The following is a 15,430-nucleotide window of genomic DNA, read 5'->3' as shown; positions in this document are numbered from 1 at the left end:
TTTTCTAAATTATTTGTTAATTTGAAATTTTCAAGATAGTATTAATTTGTATTTTTAAAATATATTTTTACTAGTATTTAAATTATTCAATACTGAAAAAACATGACTATTTAAAAATATTTTAAATAATTATTATAAATTATTTTAAAATTAAATCTATTGATTAATTTTATTTATTTGAATAAACAAACTTTTAAATCACCGTCCGACAGAGGAACCGTGTAATAATAGTTTATAGACTCATAAGCTTTACTTCATTTATGCTGAAGTCATTTTTCAGTGTTGGGAGCTCTTAAACTGAAAATCAATTCAATTCAGAACCAATTGTATTTGAAAAAATATATATATATATGGAAATATATAAAAATTTTAATAATTTATTATTTAGTATAATTAAATTATTTTCAAATCAATATCGAAATTAAATTCTATTAGTATCGAGAAGTAAAAAATATTCTTAGTGAGTTTTTAACCTTATTTGAAGAAAAATAGTGTCAAATCATTCATTTCAACACTCATTGATAATAATTTATTTTTTTCATAACATTTATATTAAATGTCATAATCAAACGGTCTAATTTTCAAATGAGACATAAGTCGATCAAGTTACGTTACTTACTAAGACATAGTCTTATTCTATATCTTAATTCTGTCTCAAATTCTTAATATTAGATGCTGAATATTAGGTGGTTTCCATCTAAGATAGTCCTAATCAATTTTCATGAAAATAAACCCTGTCCAAAAGATTTAAATCACATACACATATGTTGTTGCTATCACCAATGACATAAAATCTTTCATTGATGTTCAATGCCTTAATGCATCATTATCATAACAAACTTGTTCCTTCTCCATCTTCATCGTTGAAAATGAAATGCAATATCTTGCCCTTTAAGCTTATTTTATATCCTTTTTACAATGATTTCTCCTTCTTTATGTATAAATTAAGTTTTTATTTTTATTAAGAATGTCTTATAATATATTTTGGTTTAAAACATCGATATTATATAATAATAGTTTAAAAAAATTGTTCTATTACTCAAAAATAAGAGTCTGATTGAATTAGATGATATTTAATTCCACCGAGAAAAAAGAATACCCGAATATTTTAAGTCTATCTTAGTTTAATTCAATTTGTCAAACCTCACCCTCTCAGCTACAGGGTAAAACTCTATAGGAAGGTACTGCAGATAACTACAATCTGCTGATTCCTTTACATCTATAATCACTGGAATTTTCAATCAATTAGCCAATGAGATCGCTTATCAATAAACTGGCCACATCATTGTCGATTTTAAAAAAAAATACTATAATTAACCCCTCTTTTTTACAGTATAAATACTAATGATTATAAAAATAAATATACGCAATCTTATATTACTACTTTTAAGTTCAGAATATTATATTACATTTGCTTTTCTTTTCAGTTGAATGATTTAAATTTCGAAGTGACTACGGTAAGCGTCAACCGCTCTACGTTTTTTTTCTTAAAAAATTGACCAATCGCATTATAGTTTCATTTTGACTGCTTCATACACTTCTTTTTATTTTTAAATTTTCATAATTTAAAGTTTAAGAATAGCAAATATATTAAAAAGAATGGCAAATATATTAAAAAGTTTAGAGTCATCTTAAGCTAATTTAATTTCTTGAATTATGATACTGATTACATGATTTTTATTTGGCCTCTGTTTGTTTTATAGAAAGTGTTTTCATTGTTTTCTAATATTTAGTCATTAAATAAAAATTGATTAATGAAAAATATTTTTTTATTAAAAAAATAATATTATTTTTAAGAAACAATCATCTAATTAGCATGATCTAATCTAGTCTATTATAATATGTATATGAAATTGATAACTTTTCATCCAATCAACAATTAATACCTATCATGGAAATACATTCATAATTTAAGATATATCATATATATATATATAATAAGGGTAGATATTAATTTCTTAGCCAAATGGGTATCTTTCAAATTTAACACATCATTTTCAAAGTTTTGTTTGGGTGTGAAAAATAATGAAAGGAAAATTCATTGGTGACAATATGAAGAGATAGCCATACAATTACCTAACACTAAAAAATGAGCATTACTTTAGATCATATGGGGAGGGGAAGAGGAGGGGAAGGGAAGGGGAAAGGGTAGGGGAAGGGGCAGCCACCCAATCTCTCTGCCATTGCTTACCTCCAAATATGCATTTTGGAATGTGTTGTTCACTTCTATCCCCAACTTGGGAAAGTTGGAAAATGACCTGTTTGCTATGGTCCCTCAAATCTGAATAGGACACTTGTCCCTACTCATACAATAATTATATAATGAAATTATGACACCATATAAATAAATAATATAATGAAGATATTTATATAAATGTTGATTTTTTTATTATAAAATAATTATTAGTTATTATAGACATCTGGGTGTTGAAATAATATTTTTTTTATCTATATATCTAATTTATAAATTCAACATTAAATAATATTATAAAAAAAATTTCATAGTCTATTCAATCATTAAATATTATTTTTTTACACTACTTTAAAATTATTATCCACAAGAGCCTTTCTCCCACCCAACACGTATTGATATTCTATTCACACAAATCTTAAATTTCATAACTCCCCAGCCGTAAGAAAAATATTATTAAAAATAGGAAAATAAATTTATGGGTTTTATTTATTAGGGAAGATAAAATATCCATATGGACCATGATCACGTGGTTGGCACGATTATTTTGACCCACATTATACAAGTGGATATTCTTCTAGTCCTCGTCATCTGGATTTTGGGGCTTCAGGAAAATCTTTTGTGGTCCGATTTTGTATTAAAGTTTTATTTTTTTCATTTTTTTCCAACTTCATAATCATAATATATATGAAGAAATTGATGTCCATAACTTTTTTTTTTCTGCAAATATTTCAATCTTGAGTTCATTTTTATATGATGTCTGTAATATTAGACTTCTTCACAAATTTTTACCAATAACATTTAGTCAATATAAAATAATAAAGATAAGAGGGCTAAAAATTAAAAATTTTTATTAAAAATTTTAAAAAATTAAAAAATATTTTAATTATTTTAAATAATTAAGAAAAAATTATTTATAATAAAAAAATTTTTAATATGTAAAATTATAAAAACATATAAAAATAATCATTAAAATATAAAATTAATCTTTTAAACAGTAAAATTTTTTTACTTGAATTTTATAGCAGATTTTCGGCTCTCATCACACTTTTAAACTTTGTGTGTTTCGAAATTTTCCTTTCGAAAAGTTAGTATAAATTTCCATCAAATCTCGATAGCAAAACTTAAGTTAATAATAAATTCTTATATGTATCTGATTTCACGTATATTCGATTAATACATAAATAATAAATTAATTAAATATAATAAATCTTGTATTTAAATTTAAAATAATAATATGTTATTAACCGGATGTGTGTAAGAAATTTTGATATTAATAACATCCTTGTAGGATGTTTCACATCCTAACAAAGACATGATATGCAACCTACAACCTTAATTAATGGGAAACAACAAAAATTCATCCGATCATTTATCTCAATACTAATTAATTTTATTTTAAAAGTCTTAATTATCTTAAGCAACAAAGACAAATAAAAAGAAAAGGTAGCTAGCATTTCATTTCATAGTACTCCGGTGAAAAAATTGAAGCCCCATGTCCTGTATTTTTCTTGGCAGCCATGGTGATTAGTGAGGGCAAATATTGTCTCTGGTTAAGACCTAAAGCACAAATCATAGATTAAGGTAGGTAGCAGAATGGAGAATGGTCCCCAATGGGTTGCAATTAACAACATAATGAAGGACAAAGGGTATCTTTTAGGTACAAAACTAGTTCAATTATTGTTTAATTATAAGTTTCCTTTGTTCATTTTGGACCAACCCAACTACTACTACTTTAGTTGTTGTGTCTGCTTAATCTAGCAATCGTAACTCTACTCTATCTCTTTGTCTCTATTTGGTAATTATTTATGTCACAAGTTCTCTAGTAAGATACCAGCTTGCCAATGGTTTCAGCTAGAGATTTGGCTCTATCTTTGTCGTGATTACATCAATTCAAATCCCAAGATCGATCTTTTTATTATTTTCTACAACGATATGTGATTAACTCCACCAATTTTATGCGACTTATCAATTTAATACTATAATAATTTATAAAACTTTTGGAGATTTTTTTTTCTTGAAAATAAAAATTAAGAACTGACGAATATTAGGATGAGTGGTTCAACGTTTTTCTTCTAAAATGATATTGAATTGTCGCTAAAAGATTAATTTTAACTAATGTTGTATAACATCCATCCAAAGTAAGCTGTGAGTTATCGCTATTAGAGAGAATACATAGTAAGAATCAAATATATAGGAAATGCAGATCGATGTAAGAAGGAAAAGATACGGACAGTTTATCACTCGAGTCATCATTAGAAAACTCGCTTCTTTTCAATAAGATAAGTCTTAATACGAAATTATTGTTATCATGCATGATCTAGCATATTCCAATTATGCTTGTGATCATGAATTACCTGATGATGTTTTGTATAAAGCAAACAAGCAAATCATTGCCGAATTATCAAAAGAATATCATATTCATCTTTACAGTATAAAACGAGAATAATCAGAAAAATAAAGGGACACTATTCTATAATATAAAAACTCTAAGCAATTCATTATATTTTCTCTGTCTGTCAATGTACTGACTTGAGTGTTAAAGTGACTGCCGCACACCCACCACCACCTCGCACTTTTTTCCACAATGAGCAAATTCGATACTACTACCCGCTTTGAAAAATAATAAAAGACACAACAATCATGCATACAGCAATAGATTAAAAAAATACAAGATAAACACCACATTAATTTCCATATGAATCACTTTAACTTTTAATTTTAATTATAAGCTATAATTAATATGAATTTTTTTAAAAAAATCAACTATCACTAAAAAAAGCTAAATTTTGAATTTTTTCTATTTAATTATATATATATAAATTATTTTTACAGAAGAAACTAAATCGGTAATTAAAAATAAAAGATTATTGACTTTTCAACGAAATAATTATACGTAAGAGTTTCATATTTGAAGTAACAAAAACATGTACGTAGGATCAGAATTACTCCAAAAATTTTATTCTTGAAGATAATCTTATAATTTATAATTTCCAATTAAACAACAAAATTTTTATTTTTTATATTTCCAGTCAACCAAGTTACTCTTCAATGCTAAGCTATCATTGAATTAATATAAATGTAATTTACCCATTAAGTATTTATAAAATAAATATATAATATAATTTTTTTATTCAAAGTAAATACAAAAGTTAAATATAATTAATAAATTATATAATAATTTTTTTTACTATAAATGTGAATATTTCGTAATAAATTGTTAGAAATTTTCTGTCCTTTGAAGTCTGAAATTGAGAGAGAAAATAATTTAGCATATAACAAGTGTGAATAAGTTATGTGGACAAAAGGAATTTCTGAAATTTAGAAAGAGAAGTAAAAAAATTTGGTTGCATATAAATGCAAGAAAAGGACGGGTCATCATCAATGAATAAAAACCATATGTCGGGTTTCGGTTCACGCCCGGTCCCCTCCCTACGGAACGTAAATAGTAACTTGCGGCTCAAGTTCCGTCCATTTCAGAGTTCAGTTAATGCATCTACGGTTAATTAGATAAGGTCCGGTTCCTTTTTTTTTTTAATTTTTAAAATTTCCTTCTAATGGAATTGTGATTTGTACTCGTTGATGAATCATGATTATAATTTAATAATTTATATATATATTGATGGTCGCTGAATTTCACGCGTCTAAATAAAATGTCAGGTCTGCAAAGACTGTTACGGTCCAAAATTTAAGAAGTTTTTCTGTCGGATCGGACTAATTCCTTCGGTCTAGACAGCTCAAAAAAATATTAGAGGTCACGCAGCGTAAAATATATTATTTTAAAATAAAAATTAAATATTAAAATATTTAAAATAAAAATTAAAAAGTTTATGTTGTTTGATATTATGAGATCCATATAATAGAATTTTTAGTACGTGTGTGTAAACTTGAGTATAGGAAAGGTGCCCTTCTCCCTTTATTTTTTTTTTCTTTGTCTGTCTCACAGTTACATACCACCTATCTCTGTCATATAAACCTATACATATAAAAGCGTCAAACGTCTGCCTCACGCCAGACGGTCATTTAATTTCTTTCGACCTGTATATGGACAGGGCTGCAAAGAGATGGAGCTTGCTCGTTTCTCCCTATATCCCATCATCGGGCCAACTTCCTTCTTATCGAGCTCGGGCTTGCAAATGTATCAGCCTATCATTCACGCTAGTCTTCGGGTCGAAACCTCTGGGTAGGCCCATCTAGGAGTGTTCCGATTTTAAGGCCTGATCTATTTTTATGGACCCCGACTCAATTCAGGTAGGTGTGAGGTCCTGTGTTTATTATTATTAAATAAAATATCACTTTTAATTTTATCACTAAAAGAATTGAGAAAAAATTTTCTATTCAAGAAATACCCTTCAACACTCTTTTTTGTTCAAATTCTTCTTCTTCAAATTTTATGAAATTCAATTAAATTTTATGTTTTACTTTTTTATTTAAATAGAAATTAAAATTTAGTTGGAGAAATTCAATTATGTGGCCTCAAATTTTAATTAAATTTGAAATGAATTTCACGGAATTTTAATATTTTATTTCATTTGTTTCATAATTTTTATTATTTATTTTAAAATTATCGTTCATTTTTATTTTTTAAATCATTGCAATATATAAATGGATTATTATAATTCTATTTAATTTTTTTTATTTTTAAAAAGTTTCTTATAACTATTTCTCAAAAATTATTTAATTCTTATATTATAAAAAATTAACAATTAACCCCTTCATTTATCTCTAGTTCTCAACTGTTATTTTGAAATATCTTAAATTTTTATTTTCATTGCATTTTAATTCCTTTGTTAATAATTAAATTGACTCAAAACCAATTGAAGTAATGAACAAAATCAAATATGAAGAAATAACAATATATTTTAGAATATGAAAACCAACAAAATAGTTTTTTTTTTTTTTTTAAATTAAAAACTTAAAATCATTATTGTTAGAGAAATGGCAAAAAAAAAAAAAAGTCAAACCTTCTCGATAATTGTCATTATCAAGTTTACCCTAATTTTAAAAATTATGTTAACTATAAATATATATTTTAAAAATCATTATTTAATTATTTTAATTTTTTTTTTAAATATAAATTGAGGGAGTAAAATCTGAAATATCTCATATTTATTCAGGTATACTTATTATCAAACTAAACCTATAACGTGCATTTCAACTTCATTATTATAATAATTTGATATTTATAGTTTTAATATTTATAATAATTTATTTATATATTTTTAATAGATTTTTAATTTATAATAAATAATTATTTTATTAATAAAATAAAAAAATTAAATTATTTACTACCGAAAAATAAAGTTAATTATTTTATTTAAAGAGATAATTATAAAGAAACTACTATATGTTTGACCTTTTTTGAAATAGAACAGAAATATGGTTTTACTTTATTAATAAAATGAAGTTTTTTATTTAATATTATTAATAAATATTGATGTGATATTTAAAAATAAATTAAAATATTTTTTAATTAAAATAAGTTATATTTTAATTTTTAAAATTTTATAAAACAAACCTAATCCATATATTTATAAATTTAGATATGAAATTTTATTTTATAATAAAATAATACCTTTAATCATAATCATCCATATATTCTTATAAATCAGTTCTTTTAATTATAATTTATTTATATATTTTTAGAAATTTTTATCTCTAAATAATATAATTGCTTATAAATAGATATTTATATTTTTTTAAAATTAATTTCACATATTTATTAAATTTAATATTGTATATTTAATAATAAATTAATAAAATAAAAATTAAATAAAAAATTTTGACAAAATATACATCTAAATTCAATCTAAAAAAATCTATCTGGTCTAATTTTTTTATTTTTAATAATTTATTTTTTATCTAATTAAAACAAAAATAAAAGAACATATTTTTTATTCAATTTTTATTTTATTATTTTTACATATAAAATGTTAAATTTAATATACTTAGAAATTAATTTGTAAAATATAAGAATTTCAATATTTGGGATCAATTTATAAAAATATAAAAATTTAAAAGATAAAATATAAAATTTAAATTAAATAATTAATTTATTAAAAATTTAAAAGATAAAATATAAAAATATAAAAACTAAATATAGTAAAAAAGTTTTATTTTACTGCTGTATAGTCGAATTTTTATTATAAATTAAAGGGTAAACTATAGTTTAATCCCTCTAATTTAATAAAATGTTTACTTTAATTTATGTGTTTTTAAAAATCTATAATTTAATCTTTCACATTTAAAAAAACTATAAAATAGTCCCTACCGTTAAATTTTCAGTTAACCTTTCGTTTATTTTAATAAAAATGACTAAACTACCCTTTAAATAAAAAAATCCAATCAAACACTATTTTTCACTTCCAAATCAGCCAATCTCACTGCCTCTTCTTCTCCCGATCCTTCTTCTTCTTCTTCTCCCGATCCTTCTTCTTCTTCTTCCTTTTTCTCCCGATCCTTCTTCATGCAATTGGAGAAGGGTGAATCAAAGATTCGCCATTAGCAATTAAGGAAGGGTAACATCCACAACTTCCTCTCCAGATTTATCTCCTCCTTTAATAAGAACAGATCGTCTAAGAAAAAAATTACCACAATTTAGAATCAGTAACAACTTAAAATCACAAAGATAGATATAATAGAGTATACCCTGCTTCAATGGGATGGGATTCAAGCCAGAAAAGGTAACTATAGCCACTAATGACAGTGCCCGCCTAGTCGCTTGGATGCGCTGAAGACATCGGCGGTGATTGGAGACTTTCAAGAGCCATAAGGAGTGACCTTATCTTGCATAGCAGCTGATTCTACTGGCTGCACTAAAGAAGCCATGGTTCTGGAGTTATGATGACGTTGATATGCAAGTTGATTCTACTGGCTGCACTAAAGAAGTTATGGTTCTGGAGTTATGCTGACGTTGATTTTTGGGCGAAATGGTAATGGTGATTATATAAATATGGGTAAATTTAAAGAGAGAAGAAGAACAATGATGAGAATAAAATAGAGCAGATAAGCGAATAAGAGTAGCCGCAAATAAGAAGAAGAAGAAGGATGAGGAGGAGAAGAAGGAGAGGATTGGGAAGGGGAGGAAGTGGGATGGAGTGAATAGTGTTTGGTTGAGTTTTTTTATTTAATTTGGTCATTTTTATAAAAATTAACTGCAAGTTAACTTTAATTTTGATGATAGGGACTATTTTATAATTTTTTTAAATGTGAAAGATTAAATTATAGATTTTTAAAAATATAAAGACTAAAGTAAACATTTTATTAAACTAAAAGGATTAAATTATAATTTATCCTAATACCTACCAGGGGTGGAAATTATTTTTAATGTTTTTACTTTTTGACCTGAGTTGATTCTCTGTAAAAGTTATATTTTTTTTGGTGGGCCCCCGTCAACCTTTTCTCTCTCTTTTTTTGTTTTTCCTCTCTCTCATTTACAAGATGCACTGTAGATGGAAAGTCCCCTTCTTCTTCTTCTCTCTCTCTCAAATGCACAGTTTCTCTCTCTAAGAAATTCCCGTATACGTTGCTTTCCTTATACTTCAAATGGCTGATACGTAATCTCTTTATAGAGACAATAACCATATACACACTGCAACCAAACTCCATTACCCTTAACCAAGCTCCACCTTAACAGAAATCATTCACTGCCATTGAAGCTCTCTCAAAAGCTCAACTGCTCACCTGCTTCAACCACCCTTTTCATTCCTCTTTCTGTAACAAATAATCAAAACCCACTTCTCTTTCTCTGTTTTAGACCTGGGTTTTATTCAATTTCCTCATTTTTTCGCTGCTTTTTCTCGTTATGGAGATACCCACCGGACCTGGAGTTAGATCCAGTCCCATGGTACCTCAACCTGACGAGACTGGTCTCGATTCTGTCCAATTCGGTGAAGATATCCAGCACTTAATCTCTGTGCCGCCGGAAAATGCCAGTTCCTTCACTGCCCTTCTCGAGTTGCCGCCTAATCAGGCTGTGGAGCTTCTACACTCGCCTGATTCGACTCTCAGGGCCCGAACCGTTATCGATACCCATCATCATAAACCGTATTTACAGCCGCACTTCAATGGTGCGAGTTTGTCGTTTCCTACTAACAGTGGTTTGATAGAGCGAGCTGCGAGATTCTCGGTGTTCGCCGGTGAGAATTTGAACAACACTAGTAATAATTCGGCGGAGACGAGCTCAGTGCCATCGAATTCCAGTGCGAATCTCGAGAAAGTCGTGAAGAGTGAACCTGCCGAGGCCGAATCCTACCTGAATCCATCACAGCCATTGGTTTCTGATCCGACAACAGTTGAGAACGAGGCGCAGAATCAGAGGCCGGTGAAGAGGAAGGAGCGAGAGAAGAAGGTAGACAAATTTAGGGTTTCAACGGTCTCCCTGTTCAGCAAACCAGCTTAATTTTTCTTAATTTTTTTAACTAATTAATTTTAAATTAGTTGCTAATTAACTGAGGCTATTCTAGGGTAAAGGCTCGACAAAGAAGAGTAAAAGCTCCGGGAATGATAACTCTGAAGATGCTGAGAAGCTTCCTTACGTTCACGTTAGAGCTCGTCGTGGTCAAGCCACAGACAGCCATAGCCTGGCAGAGAGAGTAATCTCATATTTAACAAATTAATTAATATCTAATTAACCTTTAATTAGTTTTTAATTGCCAAAGTTTAAGCTGATTGTGACATGAATATGGGTCGTTTTCTAGGCAAGGAGAGAGAAGATAAATGCAAGGATGAAGCTTCTTCAAGAGCTGGTCCCAGGCTGCAACAAGGTTAGTTGTCATTTGGGTAATTGATTAATTAATCATTAGTTGAGATTTTTGGGGGTTAGATTATGGAGGGTATCTCTCCAAAATTATCATTAAAAAGTTGTAATTATAAGTTTGGATTATGTGGGCTAATTACCTTTAGTGTCACTGTCACCTTTTTCACCAAAGTGGGTCTTGCTTTTCTACCAAGAAAAGTGTCGAGCTTTGTTGTCTAGGTGGGGTGGGTACTATCGTAATTTCCTTATATATGCAGTTTTCCTCCTGATGGAAACTTTTGTTTTAGCCAATAGGTCCTTTTCGAGGTTAGTTTTGTCATTTGGGGTCACCGATGCTGCGGCGCATCTTCTTTCTGTTCAAGTTTTGCCTTGGTAATCTACTGAAATTGCCTTCCTGGTTACAGTTGGAGGTATTGAAATGAAGATTGGTTTTAACCCAGAAAAAAAAAATAGATACCTTGAAAGTTGAAACTGAGGTGGCCAGACTGTTAAAGTGGTTGAACCATTTGTTCCTCCTAAAGTGGATTCATATTTGGACTGGAAATTGTCTGAAAGAATAAAGCATTTGAAGCTTGAAATTCAGTCCAGTTTCTGTAAAATGACGAGAATCCCCTTCATGGGCTAAATATCATGAAGATTGATTTGTGGGGAAGTGCTAGCTGGATGTGTCTTGAGACACTTGCTATCCTGTCTATGTGTTTGATCAAAGTTTGGGGGTCCCATCCCATGAGAAAATTTTGTTCTCAACTGGGAAGGTGCATGGTACCAACTTCTCATGCAAGTTTGGCATCCATCTTTGATGATGAGAAAAGAGGTTGAGGAAAAGAAATTCTCTGAAACAAATTTGTATGTCAAATTCCACGACCTAATTGCAAATTGGGACTATCTGATTGTGATAAACAGATATAAATTGATTTGTGGGAAAACAAAAATCTAATCCTTCGTTTCACCATGTACTTTTAGCTAATTGTAGTAAGAAGATTTATATTCATACGTAGACCTAGACATGTTTAATGTTTTTTTGTTTCTTTCTGCATCATGTGATCCAAGCTAAGAGTGAATTAAAATCATTTTCTTGTATGGGACCTCTAATCATCGTTTTCTGAAGTTTCAGAAGTTGATACATGTGTAACTGTTTACACTTTATTGGTATTAGTTGTTATATAGTTCAGTTTGATTTCATTATGCATTTATTTGATAGGTGGAGCATGTACTACACAGCAGGATAATAGCTGAATATGCGTTTCAAATTATTAGTTTGGTGGCGACCTCCATCTTTTTAAATTGCAGTGCACTAAGCAAATTGAAGCTGTAATTAATTTCATGAAAGTTACACAGGGGAGTCAATAAATGTTATCTAATGTGTACATTTCTAAGAAGGCCTGATTATGGCTTTCCTTACATTTGATCAACTGTCATATTATGTATAGTGTACAGTATAATTTGATGAATCTTATCGAATTATTAAGTACAAATTAGTCTTTTTGTCATCTTAGGAGCTGGCTTATTGTATCTTCACCAGTAATGGGAAGACCCGTATAGTCACAAACCATCCTTATCCTCACTCGGTTAAATAGCTGAGAAATCTTCTATACATGTCTTCCTGTGAGAACTTTTTAATATTGATTAAAACTTGGCTTATGCCTCTACACTATAAGGTAATTCTTTAATCAATGGTTATCTTGCTATGCAGATTTCTGGTACAGCATTGGTACTGGATGAGATCATCAACCATGTACAGTCTCTACAACGCCAAGTGGAGGTTAGACTTGCATATCTGATGCATTTATTTATTTTTATAGAAAAAAGTAAAATTCTTGAATTTGAGAGAAATTTGAATTTTGATTTTTGTTTTTGTTTTTTGTTTTTTTTTTTTTTTTTTTTGGGGGGGGGGGTGGGAGGGGAGGGTTGGGGATTTGAGAAAAATGGTTGGATCAATTATTAAATGGTCATCTCACTTGTATGGAGAAGCGTCTGTTTTCTGCACTTTGTGTTGCAGTTGTACATCAAAATGTTGGTTCAATTATGACTCATGCATGATCATTTTGGACCATATAGTTTGTTTGTTTGTTTGTTGTTGTTTTTATTATTATTATTATTATTTTGTTGCCATGTCTCTTGTGCCATTTCCTGTGAAAAGATACTAGCATCCATTGTTTTCACATCTTTATCCCCTAACAAATAGTGTACAACAAAATTCCCTCTATAATGAAGAAGCAAAACTGCAGGATTAATTTTTGCTAGCTTCAAGTATTTTGTGATTGTAATGTGTTGATTACATGCCAGTGTCTTAATCTGGTCAAATGTTTCTTTGGTTTCAGTTCTTATCAATGCGATTGGCAGCAGTTAACCCAAGAATTGATTTCAATCTTGACAGTATATTAGCTGCAGAAGTAAGGATACTTTTCACTTAAAATGTTGAGGTTTTACCTTTTTCCCAAACTATGCAAAAATCTAGATCTGTTAGGTGCATGATGGATGGGTTGTGTACCTGAAGAGATTGCTCAGTTGCATCTGCTTTAATTACTAATCATGTGTCGACTAGAACATTTGCATATGAAGGTGTGAGACACCTGATTATGTAGGCGGCCAACAACATTTTGTAATCTTTATGGGGTTGCTCTTTGAGAATTCCATCCATTTGCGTGGAAGAAAAGTTTCCTTCCATTGACAAGTCTAAAGCAGTGTGCCCATTTTGGGTCGCACGAAAAGTCACCCTGAAATGGTGGGTGCACCATTTAGTGCCCTTTGGACTGTGCACTATTTCAGCAGCATCTAAACTCGTTGGGCTGTGCTGAGGCAGAAAAAACCAAAAAGAGACTTTTAAAAAACATGTGATGCCATGCGAGCGTAGATATTATAATTTGATTTTTATGGGGACTGTATTTCCCTAATCAATATCAGCGAAGTACCACTTATGGTTAGCGTTTTATCATGCTGCTGATAACTTCTAATTGGGACTTTAAAACTTGCAGGGTGGATCTTTAATTGACAGTAATTTCCCCAGCATGGTTATGCCTTTGATGTGGCCAGAAGTCCAGGTTAATGGCAACAGACAAAATTATCAACAACAATGGCAATTTGATACAGTTAACCAACCTGTTTGGGGAAGAGAAGAAGACGGCTATAACTTCATTACTCCAGAGAACTCCCTTTTGAGTTATGACTCCTCGGCCAATTCAGGTAGATTACAATTAGCTGATTTCTGGCACGATACCTCCCGGAACAAGTTCTTCCATTGGTTACTAGGAAATATCGTTCATATTATCATGCTTTTTAAATCTTATGAATGGAAAAGTAATGTCAACTTTGGATGATGAAATCAAAATACAGAGTTTGATTTTATCATTGATGAATTTTCAGATCATTAATGAGTTTACCTTGTAACTGCAAATTTTTGATGTCATTGTGCAGCCACTCTGCATTCAAATCCATTGAAAATGGAGCTGTGAGAGCGGAATAAATCTGCATTGACTGCGTGTATATATTCAAATATTAGCAATTAGCAGCAAAGTAGAGAGGGAGGCCTCAACATTCATCTCGGGTTTCCACGTGTGGTCGATTTACCAGTGGGTTGGAGACTCGGAATTCTCTCAACTGGAGATGACAAATTTCAACATGTTATTCTCATAAATATATATATTTCTTATAGTTCAGTGCATATATATATATAATATATACTAACTCTCTGAGAGTCATTCAATCAAATACTTGAGCTTGCAAGATGAATGATTGATTGATTGATTGATTGATTCATATTGTAGAAACGCAGAATGATCCATCATCCCATTCCTTGACTATTATGGAAGTACGGCTTCTTTTGTGTTGCATAAACTGTCTACTCTTCTTCAACATTTTTCACTTCATCTCTGCATTTGTGGCCTGCGAATCCAATGCTTTCGCTTGATTAGGCTCTTTACAACTATATATAATTTCATAATCTAAGGCCTATGACCCACAACATGAAGAAACCTAGCACAATAATGAAAAAGATGAATTGGAAGGACATCTTTGTTGCCTAGTAGGCCACCAGTCTCTTGGGATTCATCTGAAAGAGAGCCTCTAGTAGTCCAATAGTAGAGAGTGAATCTATTATTGTCGAAGCTACAAGAAAGAAACCAAATAGAGTGTTCAACCACAAAGGCTTGCATGTGAGAAGTTCGTTGTCCAATCATGCATATTGGTTTAAATTCCATGCACATTGGTTTAAATTCTGATGAGATTTCATGCTACAATTAGTTATATTTGAATTTCAATGAGTTTGACTCTCTCTTCTAACATTTTTTTTTATTCAAAAGGTTAAAATTAAAAAGGTCAATACACAAAAGAGTGCTACATTAAAAATCTCTATTGTTCATTTGAGGAAAAAAATCAACATAAAATTTAAATTCTTAAAACCCTAAAACCTAAATTTGACTCTAATTTAGTAGCACATAAGGCTAAGATAAATAGGAACAGTGCTACATAAAAAATCTCTATTG

At 29.6% G+C, this 15,430-nt stretch overlaps 1 protein-coding gene across 3 annotated transcripts; it reads left to right on the top strand.

The window, feature by feature from the left end:
• The first annotated feature begins 9,636 nt into the window (after nt 1–9,636).
• LOC110622715 (transcription factor bHLH48) lies at nt 9,637–14,779 on the top strand. Of its 3 annotated transcripts, XM_043959875.1 has the most exons (7): nt 9,637–10,541; nt 10,657–10,785; nt 10,891–10,956; nt 12,643–12,711; nt 13,271–13,342; nt 13,925–14,132; nt 14,364–14,779. In XM_043959875.1, exons 1-7 carry the CDS (start codon nt 9,996–9,998, stop codon nt 14,399–14,401), a joined length of 1,128 nt encoding a protein of 375 aa, XP_043815810.1. In that variant the 5' UTR covers nt 9,637–9,995; the 3' UTR covers nt 14,402–14,779. The 3 variants fall into 3 exon arrangements, 2 of the variants coding, with proteins under 2 accessions (XP_043815810.1, XP_043815811.1); XM_043959876.1 differs by lacking the exon at nt 13,271–13,342; XR_006352016.1 differs by lacking the exons at nt 13,271–13,342; nt 13,925–14,132; nt 14,364–14,779 and adding an exon at nt 12,151–12,554 and having other exon boundaries at nt 12,643–12,683.
• The last annotated feature ends 651 nt before the right edge of the window (nt 14,780–15,430 follow it).

The sequence above is a fragment of the Manihot esculenta genome, chromosome 9 (assembly GCF_001659605.2).
Source record: "Manihot esculenta cultivar AM560-2 chromosome 9, M.esculenta_v8, whole genome shotgun sequence".
NCBI lineage: Eukaryota > Viridiplantae > Streptophyta > Magnoliopsida > Malpighiales > Euphorbiaceae > Manihot > Manihot esculenta.
Note: the sequence above shows the minus strand (reverse complement) of the source record. Positions and strands in the feature narration are given on the sequence as shown.

Coding starts and splice junctions, on each gene's coding strand:
- LOC110622715 (XM_043959875.1), top strand. CDS start 9,996: ATGGAGATACCCACCGGACCTGGAGTTAGATCCAGTCCCATGGTACCT. Junction 10,786..10,890: donor GCCATAGCCTGGCAGAGAGA/GTAATCTCATAT, acceptor GTCGTTTTCTAG/GCAAGGAGAGAGAAGATAAA. Junction 14,133..14,363: donor TGACTCCTCGGCCAATTCAG/GTAGATTACAAT, acceptor GTCATTGTGCAG/CCACTCTGCATTCAAATCCA.